Source organism: Molossus molossus, unplaced genomic scaffold, assembly GCF_014108415.1.
Source record: "Molossus molossus isolate mMolMol1 unplaced genomic scaffold, mMolMol1.p scaffold_m16_p_4, whole genome shotgun sequence".
NCBI lineage: Eukaryota > Metazoa > Chordata > Mammalia > Chiroptera > Molossidae > Molossus > Molossus molossus.
Genome location: NW_023425377.1, coordinates 67433651 through 67452311, shown reverse-complemented (window position 1 = coordinate 67452311; position 18661 = coordinate 67433651). Strand labels below are relative to the sequence as shown.

General features: G+C 48.6%; 2 protein-coding genes across 2 annotated transcripts; both read right to left on the bottom strand.

Annotated features, from left to right (window-relative positions):
- Positions 1-456: 456 nt before the first annotated feature.
- TMEM221 (transmembrane protein 221) lies at positions 457-5918 on the bottom strand. Its single transcript, XM_036240869.1, has 3 exons — positions 5599-5918; positions 4582-4667; positions 457-938 (listed from the first exon to the last, which is right to left on the bottom strand). Exons 1-3 carry the CDS (start codon positions 5916-5918, stop codon positions 457-459), a joined length of 888 nt encoding a protein of 295 aa, XP_036096762.1.
- A 6853-nt stretch (positions 5919-12771) lies between these two features.
- On the bottom strand, positions 12772-18344 carry NXNL1 (nucleoredoxin like 1). The gene is made up of 2 exons (XM_036241630.1): positions 17970-18344; positions 12772-13099 (listed from the first exon to the last, which is right to left on the bottom strand). Exons 1-2 carry the CDS (start codon positions 18293-18295, stop codon positions 12772-12774), a joined length of 654 nt encoding a protein of 217 aa, XP_036097523.1. The 5' UTR covers positions 18296-18344.
- Between the last annotated feature and the right edge of the window lie 317 nt (positions 18345-18661).

Here is an 18661-nt window from a genome sequence, read left to right as displayed (position 1 = left end):
TGGTGAGGCAGTGCACTTCTCTGGGCCTCGGTTTCCTCATCTGTAAAATGGACGGAGACATTTAGAGAACCACTGCCTAAGCCTCACCCTCCTGTCCTGCCCATCATAGAACTTCATTTGTCTACACAGCTACATTTCCCAGTCTCCCCTTCAGTAAGCTGTAGCCATGTGCCTCTGTTCTGGTCAGTGAGGTATAAGCAGAAAGGTCCCAAGGCCTCCCAGGAAGACTTCCAAAAGATGCTGAGCCAGCCCTGGCCTCTGCCTCTTTGAATGAGGACATGAAGGCTGGAGCCCTGGCAGCCATTTTGTGCCATGAGGAAACCTTGAGGACAAAAGCCAGGCATGCTGTGACCTTAAAGAGAAATCAGGTTGTATTGCTACTGTGGCTGATCCTGGACATATCTACAGAGTGCTCTTTCTGCCGCCTCACACCAGCTCTCTATTCCTGACCCGAGTTCACACTAGTGTGGAGTCTTTCCCTGAACCCCCTGGCTTATGGCCCAACATGCTGCGCATCTCATGGGTGACCCCTTCCCAGTGGCCCCCACCAACCAACAGCATCTGGTGCATGTGGGATGCAGGCAGGCTGCTCTCCTGGCCACCCCCCATAGCTGCAGGTACCGAGGCAGTGACTGAGAGGTTCTGAGGAGTTCTGAGGGGGTCCCCAGGTTCTGGGCAGAATGAGTAGGGGGTTTGGTGGTGGGTACCCTGCTGGGGCTGAGCCCGGGGGCTGGCCTTGGACACTTCAGCAGAGCGGACAGGGTCATCTTCAAAGTGCGGTGGGGACAGCTCATGGAGGCCACGGCGGGTAGCTTGGGCAGCCCGGAGCAGAATGTGGGTCAGCACGGCCACCAGAGCCAGGGCACCCAAGCCGAGGATGGAGGCAGCTGCTGCTCCTGTCTCAATCTCAAAGAGCAGCAGGGCATAGATGGACAGTGCTGAGGAAGGAAATATTTCTCATTTATTCAGTAAACAAACATCTACTCCCCAAGTCCTGGGAGAGCTTCCCAAAGAAGGAGCAGTCATTCAAAACCGTCCAACATGGTAGGTACCTGGATTAACTGATCCAATCTTCTCACAACCCTCAAATATATCATCATGATGTCAATTTTACCATAAAAGGGTAAATTTTGTTATGTGTTCTTTACCACAATTAAAACAACCCAGATTTCAGGTTTTCTGGATCCTTGTGGTTGGCCTTCAGTGAATCACACCTCCTCTCTGGCCTCAGTTTGATGATGTGAACAAGACAGTTGGTAAAGTGCACATAACAAAATTTACCTGTACTGGTTCTCTGTCACTCTGTTCAGCATTCAGTTGGCACCATTCTTTACTGTGAGGACTATCCTATATATTGTAGGACATTTATCAGTGTTTACATACTAGATACCAATAGCACCCTCCTCCTACCCTGTTGTGACAATCAAAAATGTCTCCAGTTATTGCCAAATATCCCCTGGGGTGTAGAATCAGTCCATTCCCTATCCCCAACCTGGTTGCTGGTCTAGGAGCTCTGACCTACCCTTGTGGTGTCAATGATATGTAAAGTACAAGGTTTGGTCAATCAGAACATTGCTTTCCTAGTTGTAGTGATTGGTGCGGGGCTTTCACATGACCCACGCTTAGAGTCAGACCTAAGACTTTTGCTTGGGATATGAAGACTCGGTAATTTTCTTACTGCGGCCCCTGGGGAACTTGTAAGAGAGAAGCCCCGGGCTAATAGAGGACTTCTTGGCACTTTGTGGACTGTTTTTATGCCTTCTTTGGCTCTGCACTCTTGCTTTTGAAGATGTCACATTATATCATGTTTGACAAATTAAAGTGAGGTCAAGGACTTTTTTTGCTCTAAACTTTTTTTTTTTTTTTTCAAATTATAAAAGAAAGTTTATTTAGGAAGTCACAGAGGTAGAAAAGGTGAGCCAGCTTGGGCTATGTGGGCTTAGGAAACAAGTTACAGAGGCAAAAGAAGGGCCCTTGAAGCTTAGAAAAAAGAATGGCAGAATGGGCCTGGGGGAGGAGAAGAGGAAGGGCACAGCCGTGCTCAAGAGAGAAAGAGCGTGCCTCTCTAAACAGTTTTGAAAAGGTCTTTATAGTTATTCTTTTGGCTCTGGTTAGCAATGAATGGAGGACTGGCTGGACATACTGGGGAATTCTTGCCAAGTGAGATCACCTAACCTCAGAAAGAATCTAAGTTGGAGCTGAATTCATGCTTTTTTTTTTTTTATCCTCATTGGAGGACATTTTTGCATTTATCTTCAGATAGAATGGCAGGTCAGAAAGAGAGGAAGAGAGAAAGAACCATCGATGTGAGAGAGACACACGACTGGCTGCCACCCACACAATCCCAAACTGGGCTAGGGACAAACTGCCACCAAGGTACATGCCCTTAGCGGGAACCGAACCCAGGACTCTCTGGTCTTCGGGCTGACAGTCTAACCGCTGAGCCAAACCGGCCAGGGCTGAATTCATTCTTAATTTAATGCTTTATAAAACTGGCATAGCCCAAGCTGGTTTGGCTCAGCGGTTAGAGTGTCGCCTGTGGACTAGAGAGACCTGGGTTCGGTTCCCGCTAAGGACACGTACGTTGGTTGCGGTTCGTCTCCGGCCCAGGTTGGGGTTGTGCGGGTGGCAGCTAGTCGGTGTGTCTCACATCAATGTTTCTTGCTCTCTCTCTTCCTCCCTCTCTCCCTCCTGCTCTATCTGAAGATAAAAACAAAATAAAAAGTGTCCTCGGGTGAGGAAAATAAATAAAGTGAAAACAAAACAAAACAAAAACCTGGCATGGTCACTCCTGCTTTTGTGAGTTTTCTCGTATTTTAGAATGAGGATACTTTATTCTCTAAGTCTCCAAAATTTTTGTTGGCTCATGAAAAGAGTGGAGATTGTAGCCATTTTGTCAAAAGCATGGATACAGACATCTTTACTTAGGGGACAGCAAGTGAAGAGGTGAAGCAAGAGGCATTTCTAACGGCCTCATTTGAGCACCTGGATTCAGTCACACCTGAGGCCAACAATCCCTGATCTTTTCAGATACACGAGTCACTGCATCCACACTCTCACTTTTTTCCATCCTCACCCAAGGACATTTTTTTTTTTTTTTTTGCATTTATCTTCAGATAGAGCTGGAGGGAGAGACGGGGGAAGAGAGAGAGAGAAACATCGATGTGAAAGAGACACATCAACTGATTGCCACCCACACGACCCCAACTGGGGCTGGGGACAAACTGCAACTGAGGTACATGCCCTTAGCTGGAACAGACCCTAGGACTCTGGTCCGAGGGCCGATGCTCTAACCGCTGAGCTCAAAACTGGCCAGGGTGCTCTTTTTTCTTTTGTTAATCCTCACCAGAGGATATGTTTTTTCCATTGATTTTTAGAGAGAGTGGAAGAGAGGGGAGAGAGGGGGAGAGGTAGAGAGAGAGAGAGAGACAGAGAGAGAGAGAGAGAGAGAGAGCCATGGATTGGTTGCCTCCTGCACAGGGGATTGAACCTGTAACCCAAGAACGTGCCCTTGACTGGAAATCAAGCCTGGGACCCCTCAGTGCGTGGGCCAATGTTCTAACCAGTGAGCCACATCTGCCAGGGCCATCCACTCTCTTAAAAAACCCATATCTGGAACATTTTATTAAGTCAAACAACAAAAGTTATGCAGAGTTCCCTGAACTTTATATACTATTTCTCACAATGAGCCCTAGGCTCACATCTCATAAGTACATATTTTAAACATATCTCCTAAACTTCTATTTCTCTATTGTGAGACTAAGAAAAAAACAGTGATAGCAAATCCCTGTTTTTCATTCAACTGAATATTTTTCTTCCAGTAAAACAGATTGTTTATCAGGCTTCCAGGGATTTGTGTATAACAGCATGGAGTCTACAGACCATCAACACATTTTTCAAGATTACAGCAAATATGAGATGTCAGGAGTCTCTTTAAAGAAACTTAATGATTCGATGCCTTTACCAAGCAGGTGTGGGTGAGGGAACACTGATCTAAGGAAAGTTATTACAAGTCAGGGAAGGAAAGAGGGTGATGTGTCTTCTGGCACCCAGCTAATTCTTTTTACTCTGCTTCATGTTTGGGAATTTAAAATTGCATTTCTGTTTTATAAAGCATATTTCCACCTTAAGCCATTCTTGAGCTGGAAGTTCTGATATTTGTAACCAAAATGGTTTTTTGCTAAGGCCAACCTCTGAACTATCTCCCGAAACCACCAAGGGCATAGAGAATTTTGTTCAAACCAAATGTAGTAAACTGATGAATCAGAAGTGTTCTGAAGATAAGTACCATTTATGAATCTCTCCCTCCCCACTGGAGCCAGATTCCACCTTTGGATTTTTACAGGGGTTAACTCAAAATCCTCTTAGCAATTCTATGAAGCAATACATTGTTATTATCCCATTGTACTGATGAGGAAACTGAGGCACAGAGGGAATTTTCCCAAGGCCCCAGAATGAAAGTGTCATAGCCAAGAGCCAACACAGGCAGGGTGGCTCCAGAGTGACCCCAGTATGGGACCATTACCCCTGGCCATCCCAATCCATGGCCCCACACCCCATATCCTATCCCCCAGGACTCACCTGCTAAGTAGACAGTGACCCCGCAGCAGAATAGGCCAAGGGCCACATGTCTGAGGAGGCGGCAGTCGTAGAAAAACCAATCAGACCTAGGAGGGAGGGAGGCAGGAAGAAAGGGTTCAGGAGGTGGAGCTGGTTGGGGAAGGCTGGGAAGGGAGGGAGTGGCCCAATTTTGGGGAAAACAAGATCTATGTGAGGATGGATCCATCCATTCATCCATCTACCCACCTCTTCATCCACCCTTCCAGGTAAATGTTCACCACAATTTACCATCCATCCCCATAGATTATTCAACCATATAGTTACCCATCCATTTAACCATGCCTTATGAATCCATCCACCCATTAATCCATACATTCATCATCCATTCCCCTGTCCCATAACCATCCATATACCTCAGTCCATTCAAACATCAACGAAACAGCTATTATATAGGGACACTTGCTAGACACCTGACTTCCATTATGTTACAGACCATAGTTTATCTGGGAGATGAAGAAACATTAGTTAACTTGCTACCAATGATGATAAACAGAGTCCCAAGAGCCGACACTGAGGACCTAGATTTGAAGGTTGGCGCTCTCTCCCTTCTCCAGTCCCGTGAAAGAAATGGAGGCTCTAAGAGCTGCCATCGTCATTCACCTCCCACCAGTACAATGGAAGTGGCCTCCTCCCTGGTCTCTTCTGCACTTTAGAGCGTAACGTTCCCTCAATGACAAGCACTTTCAACACTAGAGCTAGCTGATCCGGGACTCTCTCTGAGCCTCAGTTGCCACATATGTAAAATGGGTGTGTGTGTGTGTGTGGGGGGGTGTCCCAGCAGTAGTTTCGCCGTTATGAATTTTCAACTAATATAGAAGGGAGGAAGGGAGGCAGGGATGGAAGGAAGGACGGAGGAGGGAAGGATGAATGGACGGAGGGAAGCAGGGAAAGATGATAAAGGGAAGGGGGAAGGGAGGGAGGATCTCCCCTAACCTGAGGCCCAGACCCTGGGCTGGGCGGAGGGACCAGGCCTCCTACCTGCCGGGCCCGGGCCCCCTGGCCAGCTCGGCGCCCAGGTGGCCGCAGAGAGCGACGAGCAGCAGGCAGGTGAAGCCCAGAACCAGGGCGAGCGCGGCGAGCGCGGCGGCCAGCGGCAGCAGCGCCCCAGCAGCGTCTTCGGGCAGCCCCGCGCCCACGTCCAACTCCGGACCCAGCCCGTCAGCGCGCACCCTCCGCAGCTCCGCGCGGCCCGCCTGCAGCTGGAACAGCAGCTGCGCGCCCAGCGCCGCCAAGACGGCCGCCGGGACGCCCAGCAGGATCATCGCAGCCAGCACCCGGCCGCTGTACGAGCGGGCCATGGCAGGGGTCCTGCGGGCCTGGGGGCAGTCGAGGAGTCAGAGATTTGGGGGGGCGGGCAGCCGAGTTGGGGGTGGCGGGGGTTCCGAAGGGGGCAGGGTCTCAGGGGTGGTTGAAAGTTGGTGGGGGTTTCAGGGGCCTAGAGGTACCGGTCGCAATGGGGACGAGGAAGCTCTGCGAAAACTTGAGGCAGTCTTTTCCTTTGGAGGGACCCTGCGGGCGCCCCCTCCAGGCCTCGGGTGCTGGCTGGGAGGGGCCGGCGCGGGGCGGGGCCTAGAGGGGTAGGGCGGCCCCACGAGGGGCAAGGGCGCGGTGACTCCCTCCGGGAATCCCTACAGGTCCCTAAACTCATTAAAGTACCGCTGGCCTAAGCACCTGTTTTAATCCTCACCCAAGGATATTTTTTCCATTTATTTTTTAGAGAAAGTGGAAAGGAGGGGGAGAGGGAAAGAGAGAAACATCAATTGATTGCCTCTCCCACAAGCCCCAACCGGGAGCTAGGGATGGAACTTGCAGTTTAGGACTGGGAATCAAACCCGAAACCCTCTAGTGCAAGGGCTGATGCTGTGACCACTGAGCAAGGCTATTGCTGTTTTATAAAAAAAGAAACTTGGCCCTGGCCAGGTTGGCTCAGCGGTTAGAGCGTTTGGTCTGCAGGTTCGATTCCCCGTCAAGGGCACAAACCTGGGTTGCAGGTTCGATCCCTGGCCCCATGTGGGGGTCATGAAGGAGGCAACTAATCAACGCGTCTTTCTCACATTGATGTGTCTCTCTCCCTCCCTTTCCACTCTATCTAACAATGGAAAAATATCCTTTGGTGGGAATTAACAACAAAAAGAAAAAGAAAAGAAAGAAAATTAAAAAAGAAACTTGGGCCCTGGCCGGTTTTCTCAGTGGTTAGAGTGTCGGCCTGCGGTCCAGAGAGACCGGGGTTCAGTTCCCGCTAAGGGCATGTACCTCGGTTGCAGTTTGTCTCTGGCCCTGGTTGGTCGTGCAGGTGGCAGCCACTCGATGTGTCCCTTTCACGTCGATGTTTCTCTCTTCCTCTCTCCCTCCCATTCTATCTGAACAAAAATTGGAAAAAAATGTCCTCGAGTGAGGATAAAAAAACAACAACAAAAAAAGAAACTTGGCCCTGGCCAGGTGGCTCAATTGGTTGGAGTGTCCTCCAGTACACCAAACAGGTTGCAGTCACAGTCTGGCCAATGTGGATCAGTGGTTGAGTCGCTGACCCATGCACCAAGAGGTCACTGGTTCGATTCCCGACCAGAATACATGCCCAGGTTGTGGGCCCGGTCCCCAGTGAGGGGCATGCAGGAGGCAGCCAATTGATCTTCTCTCTCATCGATGTTTCTATCTCTCTCTCCCTCTCCCTCTCTCTCTCTCTCTCTAAAATCAATAAAGGGAGAGAAAAAAAAAAAGGTTGCAGTCATGGCATATACCTGGGTTTCAAGTTCCACCCCAGGTCGGGGTACATACTGATGGATGTTTCTCTCCCACCTTTCTTTTTTCTTCTCTCTCTTCCTTCCTCTCTCTAAAATCAATAAAAACAATCTTTGGCTGGGGATTAAACAAATAAATAAACTTGAACAAATTTCTAAATAATTCACTTTGATAACCTGGTCTCTATCTGTGGAACTTGCAGTTGTTTGTGATCGCCTGTTTGCTCACCCTCTTTCAAGGCTTTGCAGAGATGTTGCCTCCTTGTCGAGGCCCTCCTGGACCCCCTCTTAGCCCTTCGCTGCTAGGCCCAGTTCTAACCACGGCACTTTTTTTTTTGTTACTATTTTTTTCTTTTTATTAAGTTTATTGGGGGTGACACTGGTTAAAAAAATTATACAGGTTTCAGGTGCATAATTCCACAATACATCATCTGTACATTGTATTGTGTTCATCATTCGAAGTCAGGTCTCCTTCCATCACCATTTATTGCCCCATTATTATTTTTTAAGTTTTAAAAATGGAGGTGAAATTTACATGATATAAAATTCACCATTTTATTTATTTATATATTTTATTTTATTTTATTTTTATCCTCACCTGAGGACATTTTTCCATTTTTTTGTTCAGACAGAGTGGGAGGGAGGGAGGGAGAGGGAGAGGAGGGAGAGGAAGAGGGGGAGAGGAGGAGGAGGAGGAGGAGGAGGAGAGAGAGAGAGAGAGAGAGAGAGAGAGATCGACGTGAAAGGGACACATTGAGTGGTTGCCACCCGCATGACTCATCCAGAGCCGGGGACAAACTGCAACCGAGGTACATGCCCTTAGTGGGAACCAAACCCGGGTCTCTCCGGACTACAGGCCAACGCTCTAATTGCTGAGCCAAACCGGCCAGGGCTATATATTATTATTTGTGAATCCTCACCCGAGGATATTTTTCTATTTATCTTCAGATAGAGTGGGAGAGTGGGAGAGAGGGAGGGAGAAAGAAACATTGAGTGAGAGGGACACATCGACTGGTTGCCTCCCGCACAATCTCGACCAGGGCAGGGGATGAACCTAAACTGAGGTACGTGCCCTTGACGGGAATCAAACTCGAGAGTCACTGGTCTGTGGGCCGATGATCTTAACCACATCAATTGGCCACCTCCTGCACGCCCCCCACTGGGGATTGGGCCCACAACCTGGGCATGTGCCCTGACCAGGAATCGAACTGGCGACTTCTTGGTGCATGGGTCGATATTCAACCAGTGAACCACACCAGCCAAGCACCATTTTAAAGTAAACAATTTAGTGGCATTTGGTTCATTCACAATGTTATACAATCATCACCTCTATCTAGTTCCAGAATATTGTTATCATCCCAAAAGGAAACCCCCATTAGCAATCCGCATTCCCTTTCCCCAGCTACTGGCAACCACTAATTGATTTTCTGCCTCTATGCATTTGCCTGTTCTGGACACTTCTTATCAATGGAATCACACTCAATGTGGCCTTTTCTGTTTAGCTTCCTCCACTCAGCAGAATTTTCGAGGTTCATTCATGTTGTAATGTGTGTCAGTGCTTCATTCCTTTTTATGACTGAGTAATATTCCATTGTATGGATGGACCACATTGTGTTTGCCATTCATCTTCTAGAGGACATTTGGGTTGTTTCCAACTTTTGGTGATTATGACTATTGCTGCTATGAACATGCATGTAGAAGGATTTGTTTGAGTCCCTGTTTTCATTTCCTTTGGGTATGTACCAGGAGTGGAATGGCTGGGTCATATGGTCATTCTATATTTAACTTATTGAATGGCTGGCAGACTGTTTTCCACAGTGGCTGCACTATTTTACATTCCCACCAGCAGTGCCCAAGGGTTCCGATTTCTTCATTTCCCAGCCAATGCTTATTATTTTGTTATTTTTAAAAAAAATTATAGTCATCTCTTCAGCTGATGTGGCTGAGTAGTTGACTGTCACACTCACCAAGAGGTTGCCGATTGGATTCCCAGTCAGGACACATACCCAGGTTGTGGGCCCGATCCCCAGTGGGGGGCATGCAGGAGGCAGCCAATCAATGTTCTCTCTCATCGATGTTTCTATCTCTCTTTCCCTCTCCTTTCCTCTCTCTAAAATCAATAAAGGAAGAAAAAAAAAATTATAGTCATCCTACAGATATGAGGTGGTATCTCACTGCAGTTTTGATTTGCATTTCCCTAGTGGTTTCTGATGGTGAACATCTTTTCATGGGCTTATTGGCCATTTGTGTATCTTTTTTGGAGAGATGTCTGCTCACATCCTTTGCTTATTTTTGAATCTGGTTGTTTATCTTTTTCCCCCTAAACACTTTGCATCCTGCAGTTTCCCAATGTCTGGGGCCCTCTGCTGGTGGGCTGCACCAGGACAGCAGGATGTCTGCCCAAGTGTCCACCAACATGTGTTCCCTTAATGTCTGGGACAGCACTCAGCAGGCCCTCAATAAATACTTGCTGAACCCATGAATGAATGAATGAATGAATGAATGGCCTGGTACTCGTGTTCTGAATTCTTGCAAAATGTGGAATATCAAATCTAGAAATGGTTTCACAGGTAACACATTCCTGATAGATCCAGAATAGAGTAAAATGAGTCATCCTGGCCTTCTGAAAGCAGGGCCTTGCCTTAATGCATTCAGGTCTGAAAGACAGCATAGTCATCTCTTGGGCTTTACAGACTTCCTAGGTCACACAGCTTAGCACAGGCAGGGTGATATTCGAACCCAGAAGCCTGGCTCCAATCCACTGCTCTATACAATTTCACAGACACACTAGTTTTGAATTTCCAGGTCATTTTTCTGACTTGGGGGGTCTTTTTTATTTCAAAATTTTGGGGTCTTCTGGGAAGAGTTTAAGGGTCCTGAGCCCTCAGCCCAGTGTCTTATGGGTAAAATGATCTTGGGGGAAACTATGGGGTGACCCTACAGCTCCAGGTGGGCTCCTTCTTTGCTGAGTGACTTTGGGCAAGTCCCTTACCTTCCATGTGCTTCCTCATTTGTAACAAAAATAAGTTCATTTACTCATTTACCAGGTTTCAGCCCAACATACCCAGTCTCTTCATGATCATAGTTAGGATGAATTTTCCATGATTTACAGGTAAGGAAAAGTCCCAAATTAAGGTAGCTGGGGCTCACTGACTCATTTGGAACAAAGCCCCAGCTCTGTTCCCTGTGTTGAAGATACACGAATTTAAGATAGTTACAGTTATTCATTCGACAAACACTCAGGGGGAGCCAACCCTGTGCTGGCTCCTAGGCTCTGGGGACACAGTGGCAGATATAGCTTGCCCTTCTGGGACTCATGGCCTGGTGGGGAGGTAGAAACACAAGCTAAACTGGAAAAGTAAACAGTCAAGTCCATACAACAGCCAAAGGTCATTATAGCACTGTCTTAGATTTTACCATTTTTTGTTGGGGGCTTGGGGAAGGTAGGTTCACAGATACCAAGACTTAGCCCTTTCATTTGTGTGTGGGTGACTTTCTAGTTTGGGGTATCTGGCTTCAATTTGGAAAATTAATCCTGCAAGTGGATGACACTCTATGGGCGATACTCTAAGGGTGATTCCGTCTGCCTTGGTCAGGCACCAAGTTGTCCCTTCCTCTCTGCAACTAAGACAGGTAGGAGTGGGGATGGAGGGATCATGACTTTACCAGGAACGATGAGACCTGGAGAGGGCCAGAGACTTGCCCACATCACACAGGACAGAGAGTGGACTCCCCTGTCTCACTGCCCAGGTGAAGGCTGGCCACTGAGTGCTGGTGGGAATAAAGATATTATTCATGGGTCTTATGTCCTGTGGTTTGCTCTGGAAGGCAGTTTATTCTAGCCCTGGCCAGTGTGGCTCAGTTGGTTGGAGCATTGTCCAGTACACCAAAAGGTGAAGGGTTTGATTCCCGTCAGGGCACATACCCGGGTTGTGGGTTTGATATCTGGTGGGGGGAATGTGAGGAGGCAACAGATCAAGGTTTCTGTCTCACGTCAATGTTTCTATCTTTCTCTTCCTTTCTTGAAAATATCAATTTAAAAAAATCCTTTTCTTCTGAAAGCTGCAACCTAGTATTAGGTATACAGAATTTAAGAGCCATTATCACACAGGGTCCAATGCACAGGTGGGTTTATTGAGGTCCACAAAAGGAAAACTGGCTGGAACCTGAAACAGGTGGCATCACCGACCTCATCCTCAATGTTCTCATCTGGAGACTGAGGCTTAGGAATGAGGATAAAATGGGGCGCTCACTAGTCCAGTGCCCAGGCCTCCCAGGCCCCAAGCAGCAGCGCCTCACCTTTTCCGGAGATTGGGCGCAGGAGGAGGGGCTTACACTTCATTTACATGTTTGGCTCCGCTTCCAAGAACGCGCCTCACCCTCCCGCCTTCAGGCGGCGCCAGAGGCAAAAGGAAGAGGCTCCTGGTTTGGAGCTAGCTCCAGCCCTGGCTTCTTGGCTGACCTGCCAGATAGGGCTTAGCCTTAGTGTCATTTTCAAGAAAGGAGGCTTAGAGAGGGGAGGTGACTGTCCTCCAGTCACACAGATAAGAAGTGGTTCCAGATTGGAGTTTTGATTTTTTAATTTCTCTATTCTGTTGTCTCTCCGGGAACATTCGGAACCCCAGCATCCATGGCACCAAATATTGAAATGCATCTCGAATAAACTATAAAGGATTGTTGTAGTCTTGCATATGAAATATATGGACAACTCATTTTTTTTCCTTTTTATTGAATTTATTGGGGTGACACTGCAAACAATTCCACAACATGGACAACTCATTTAATGTAAGGTGAGCTAAGCGTTCTCAGCACGATTAATAGGTTTTATTTGCATTTTCCCATTTGGGAATCAGTAACCATTCTACCTCACCCAGATCTTAAAAATATTACTGGGACCCCGGACAGAGCGCTCAGACGCGCGCCTCTGGAGAAGCAGGACAGGCCCTGGGTCCGCCCCCTCTTGGGGAGGGTATCTCACTTAGAGACCTACGTCCCGCCCTAGGCCCCTCCCTTCACCTGCGCTCCGCGTTTGGGGGAGGTCATAAGACTCCTTCAGTTCCCGCCTCGGGCCTCAAAAAGACCCTTACCCCTTCCCGTCGTCCGGCCTATCCCGCCTCCCCCACCCCCGGCCCCCGGCCCCCCGCCTCCCCGCTCTGGCCTCCTGACCAGAACGCAGAATGACCCCTCCCCTCGCCCCGCCTCCTCCCATCCGACCCAGGTGGGGCTCATCTCCTGAGTCCGCTGTGCCTGCCAGCCCCCCCACCCCCAACTTGAGGGGCTTAGAGTAGCTCCCGGCCCCAACCCCCACCAGTCCGTTTGTTTCTCTCCCACCAGAGGCTCAGAACAGCTCCGCCCCCCGCCCCCTCGGGGGTGTTATTACAGACCCTCACTCTGGTCCTCCCCCGACCCGGGCTCAGAACAGCTCCCCGGCTCCGCCTGCCGCCCCGGAGTCGCCCCCTCCACCCCCTCCACGCCGGCCGCGAGCTCCCCGCACCCCCCAGTCCACGCGGTACTTGCGGCGGCGCAGCGGCTCCGTGAGGCTGCGCGGCGCGGGGTCGTCCAGGTCCTCCGGCTGCAGAAAGCTGCGGTCCAGCACCTCCGCCGCCTCCTGCCAGTTGGCGAAGCAGGCGGGACCCAGGCGCCGGATCTCGTCCGCCGCGTCGCACGTGAGCACGTCCCCGCTGGGCTTGAGCACCACGACAGCCGGCAGCCGGTCCACCGAGAACTGGCGTCCGAGGTCCCTGCGGGGCGGACAGGTGAGTGACCCCGAGCCAGGGAGCCCCAGATGACTTCATCCAGTACTTACTGAACGCCTGCTGTGTGCACTGCCCGTGCTGGGCGCTGGGGAAGTCCGGGGCCAGGCCAGGCCACACTGGCCTCTGCGCTGTGCCTCCAACACCCCAGACTCGCTCTCATCTCAGGGCCTTTGCACTGGGTGGTGCCCTCTACCTGGTGCACTCTCCCCAGATCCAGCCTCAAATCACAACGCCTCCCTTTTCCTCTGCTGTTCAGTACCTCTCAGCATCCAACACATTGCATAGTTAATTTCTCCATTTTCTCCCACAAGAGAATGTAGCTTCACCAGGGAACGGATTTCTGTTTTTATTCACTGGTGTCCCCAGTGCATGAAACAGTAGGTGCTCCGGAAATATGTGGGATGAATGAATAAATGAATGAATATTGATAAATGCTATAAAGAAATCTGAGTAAGGGGGCTGGAGGTTAGGGAGGGCCTCAGCCAGCAAGGAGGTGACCTTTGAGCTGACATCTGCAAGATGAGAAGGGGGAGCACTGGGAGAAGGGTGTCCCAGGCAGAGGGCACAGCCCTTGCAAAGGCCCTGAGGTGGGAGGAGATTGGGGTTCTGACTTGATCATGCAGCAACCCCAGGGCCACGAGGAAGAGTTTACATTTTCTTTTCAGTATGAGGAGGAAGCCAGTGAGAAACTGTCCACAGCCCCAGTAGACCCAGGACCAACCCGCTGTCTAGGCCAGAATCCCTCACAGTCATCATGGAGTAAAGGGAGCTACCAGACTGGGCCCATCTCCCACCGTTCTTCTTCCTTTTTTTGTCTTCAAATTATAAGAGGAAGTTTATTTAGAAAGTTATGGAGGTAGTAGAAGTTAGCCAGCTGGGCTGAATAGGCTCAGGAAACAAGTTACAGAGGCAAAAGAAGGGCCCATGGAGCTTGGGAGAAAGGCAAAGGGGGAAACCACCTGTGTGGAAGAAGAGGGGGAAGGGAAAAGCACGGGTGAGCTCTTGTGAGAGGACGAGTGTGCCTCACCCATGATTCTTAATTTCCACCCACATGGTTCCTGGGAGGCCCTTTTCCAGGACTCCACACAGAGAACACATGGTACTTGCAAAATCCCACAGGAGTAGGTTACCAGACTTAGCAGATAAAAATACAGGACACCCTTGCCCAGCCTGTGTGGCTCCATAGATTGAGCATCATCCCATGGACTGAGAGGTCTTGGCTTGATCCTGGTCAGGGCACATGCTCGAGATTTCGGGCTGGATCCCCAGTGGGGGGTGTGCAGGAGGCAACTGATTGATGTTTCTCTCTCACATTGATGTTTCTCTCTCTCTCTCCCTTCCTTTTTCTCTAAAAAATCAATAAAAACATATTTAAAAAAATACAGGACACTCAGTTAAATTAGAATCTCATCTAAACAAATAATTTTTAGTATAAATGTGTCCCATGTAATATGTAATAATAAACTATTATTTATAGCTTGTGTGAAATTTGTGTTTTACTGGGCATCCTATATTTTATCCGGCAATCCTGTAGGTGGGTGGGGGTGGAGGGTGGGAACTGGTTCACTTTCTCCAGATACCAGCAGGGTGGATGTTTTGTTGGGAGGACTGCCTCAAATGAGGTCAGCATTTGGTCAATGTTGCCGTTTCTGGGGAAAGAACCCCTCAGCTGCAGAGGGCAGTGGGAGTAAGCCAGTGTCCAAACTTTAATTTGGGGTGAAGAATGAACTTCTCCATGACCAGAAGCTTCCAAATTTCTTATGTAGCAAAATGAATGAAATCAGAAAAATGTCACGAAGTCTGCAACTCACTTTCAAATGATTTAGCACAAACTCTGCAGGAATGTAGATAAAGCAAATATGGCAAAATGTTAACAGTGGTTGAGGGTTTCCTTGTGTTTCTTCCAACTTTTTGGTATCTTTGAAATTTTTCATAATAAAAAGTTGGGGTTTAAAAAGAATGAAAGTCTGCCCTGGCTGGTTTGGCTCAGTGGTTAAAGCATCAGCCTGCGGACCAGAGAGTCCTGGGTTCGGTTCCTGCTAGGGCACGTACCAAAAAAAAAGAATGAAAGTCTTACTGCAGAAAAGGGAAAAGTTCTAAATTAGCTACAAACTAAAACACCATTTATTGGGCTGCTCATTGTAAAGCTTGATTCCAACCACCTCTGTCTCAGCTCCAGCACCCTCCATGGCTCCCAGCTATGCTGAGGATCACACTCATTAAAGTGGTATTGGGGTACTGCTCCACATGGTGCCTGCTGACTTCTCACACCTGGAATTACTACTTATAGTTCCCTAAATTGGCTATCCTTGGAGCCTATGTACTGTGCTGTGCTCTCTGCCTGGAAATCCTCCCTTTTCCTCATATTTCATCCTCCCAACCTCCCTATCCTTAGAAGTCTCTCTTTCTTTTTATTTTTAATCCTCACCCAAAGACATTTTTTTTTTTTTTTTGCATTTATCTTCAGATAGAGGGGGAGGGAGAGAGGGAAGGGGAGGGAGAGAGAAACATCAATGTGAGAGAGACACATCGACTGGTTGCCACCCACATGACCCCAACCGGGGTTGGGGATAAACTGCAACTGAGGTACGTGCCCTTAGCGGGAACTAAACCCGGGTTTCTCTGGTCCACGGGTGGATGCTCTAACCGCTGAGCCAAAATGGCCAGGGTGAGGTCTCTCTTTTTTTTTATTCTCGCCCAAGGATATTTTTCTATTTATCTTCAGATAGAGTGCGAGGGAGAGAAAAGGAGAGAGAGAAACATCCAGTGAGAGGGAAACATCGACTGGTTGCCTCCCACACGATCCCAACCAGGGCTGGGGACAACTGCAACCGAGGTACGTGCCCTTGGCCGGAATCAAATCTGAGACTCATTGGTCCATGGACCGACACTCTACTGCTGAGCCAAACCAGCCAGGGCTAGAGGTCTCTCTTTAAAGCCACTTTTTCAATGAACATTCCCTGACCCCCAAATCTCAGCAAGGTCTCCCTATTATATCTCTACGTGGCATCCTTCCTTTGTCTCCAGAACATTACTGCAGTTTGCTGATATATATTTGAGTCTTTGTTTCATGTCTATCCCCCCAGTAGGTTGTAAGCTCCCTGGGGGCCGGATGGACATAGGCATGTGCACTTGCCCCTGTACCCCTCAGTTTTTGGTATGTGGACTGGCTGCTCAACTCCACATGGAGCTCTATCAATAAACTAATACTCCATATCAAACTGAAGAGAAAGCTCCTGCACAGCCAAAGAAACCATCATCACTCACTATATGAGAGAACATATTTGCCAATGATACATCCAATAAAGGGTTAATTTCCAAAATGTATAAAGAACTCAACAAAAGGAAGACAAACAGTCTGGTTGAAAAATGGGCAAAAAGCCTGGCCAGTTTTGCTCATTAGTTAGAGCGTCGGCCTGTGGACAGAAGAGTCTCAGGTTTGATTCCAGTCAAGGGCATGTACCTGGGTTGTGTTCGGTCCCTGGCCGTGGTTGGGGTCGTGCGGGAGGCAACCAATCGATGTTTCTCTCTCTCACTCTCTTCCTTCCCCCTTTCCACTCTATCTAAAAATCAATGGAAAAATGTCCTCAGGTGAGGATTTCCACTGCTGGTGGTAATGCAGACTGGTACAGCCACTAAGGAAAACAGGATGGAGTTTCCTCAAAATATTAAAAATGAAGCTGCCATTTGAACCAGTGATCTCACTTCTGGGAATATATCCTAACAATCCTGGAATACCAATCACAAAGAATATATGTACCCCTTTGTTCATTGCAGCGTTATTTATAATAGCTAAGATCTGGAAACAGCACAAGTGCCCATCAGTAGATGAGTAGATAAAAAAGCTGTGGTACATTTACACAGTGGAATACTATGCAGCTGTAAAAAGGGATCTCTGCCATGGATGGTTTGGCTTAGCGGTTAGAGTGTTGGCTCGAAGACAAAAGGGTCCTGCCAGTCAGTGGTGGAAACACAGGCTATGGAACCCCACACAGTAGGGGCAGCACATCCATCACCAGCTTCTTGAGAAGTGTGAATGGGCACAGAGGTCAAGTGGAAGAAGGCCAGAGCTCCAGAGCCCCAGAGCCCCAGAGCCCCAGCTTGCAGACCCACCATGCCCTGGATTTCAGTTCCCAGAACAAGTTCATATTTGCAAATACATCTATTGTTCTTTTGTGGGGGAAAAAAAAAGACAAAAGGGTCTTGGGTATGATTCCCGGTCAAGGGCACATACCTGGGTTGCAGGTTCAATCTCTACCCCGATGCAGGAGGCAACCAATTGATGTGTTTCTCTCACATCTCTCTCTCTCTCTCTCTCTCTCTCCCTCCCTCCCTCCCTCCCTCCCTTTCTCCCTCCTTCCTTCCCTTTCACTCTATCTAAAAAAAATCAATGGAAAAATATCCTTGGGTGAGGATTAACAAAAAAAAGAAGGATCTCTTACTCTGTGACACATGGATGGACCTGGAGATTATCATGCTAAGGGAAATAAGCCATTCAAAGACAAATATCATCTCACTGAATGTGGAATCTAATGAACAAAAGAAACTGATGGACAAAATAGGGCCAGAGGCATGGATGCATGGAACAGACTGACAGATCTCAGAGGGGAGTGCGGTGGGGGTGGGGGACAGGAAGAGTTTAACCAAAGAATTTATATGCATATATGCATGGCCTGTGGATACAGACAATAGTGTCATGAAGGCCTGGGGTGGGGTGGGATAGGGGCTAGGTGAAGGGGGGCAAGGATGGGGAACATCTGTAATACTGTCAACAATAAAAAACAAAAAAGTAATACTTCACTCAGAAACAGCCCCTCCTCCAGGAAGCCCTCCCTGACCTCTACTCCCACCTCACCTCCTAAGGTCATCCTCGAAGGGCAGGAAGAGCCACTTTTTGGGCATGTCCCTGAGGAACAGGTCCTGCTGCTCCTCTGTGGTGTCCTGAGACACATACACCAAGGCTATCTGAGCTGCCCGAAGCACATAGAATTCATCCGTGAGCCGAATGAAGAAGTCCCTGAGGACTGGTGCAAAGGTCTGGCACTCAGGGCATGACCCAGCCCCGAAGAACAGCAGCACCAGTCGGTTGTCCAGCCTGCGGCTGAGTTCCACCTCTGTATCCAGCTCATCCTGGTCACTGTTGTTTTGGATCAGAACTCGACCAGAGAATAGGGAGGCCATGGCAACCCTGGCTAGGACCTGGGGAAAGGGTGCAGGGAACTTGTGTGACCCTGGGCCTACTGGCTGGCTGCTGTCCCAGGATTAGTAAGGTCAGTTTAGGACCTCACTAATCTGCCTAAACCATGACCTGATTCTGCAGAGCCTCCCAGGGCAGGGGGCAGCTTTCTGTGGGCTCCTTCTCAAGGGACACCTGCAAATGCATTTTTAAAATGCACAGGATTGCAAAGGAAACACATCAGACTAACATACGGTGTGAAAACTTATGTGATACTGTGTGTATTTATAAAAATACATGCTTCTTCATGAACACATTAAGTAATCCTGATTCACCAGGGCTCTACTAATTATTGCAGTTTCCAAGTCAAG

Excerpts from the sequence above, each read along its gene's own strand:
- TMEM221 (XM_036240869.1), bottom strand. The coding sequence starts at position 5,918 with ATGGCCCGCTCGTACAGCGGCCGGGTGCTGGCTGCGATGATCCTGCTG. Across the intron at positions 4,668-5,598 it reads AGGGGGCCCGGGCCCGGCAG|GTCTGATTGGTTTTTCTACG; the intron begins GTAGGAGGCCTG and ends CCTCCCTCCTAG. Across the intron at positions 939-4,581 it reads GGTCACTGTCTACTTAGCAG|CACTGTCCATCTATGCCCTG; the intron begins GTGAGTCCTGGG and ends TTCCTTCCTCAG.
- NXNL1 (XM_036241630.1), bottom strand. The coding sequence starts at position 18,295 with ATGGCCTCCCTATTCTCTGGTCGAGTTCTGATCCAAAACAACAGTGAC. Across the intron at positions 13,100-17,969 it reads TTCGAGGATGACCTTAGGAG|GGACCTCGGACGCCAGTTCT; the intron begins GTGAGGTGGGAG and ends TCCGCCCCGCAG.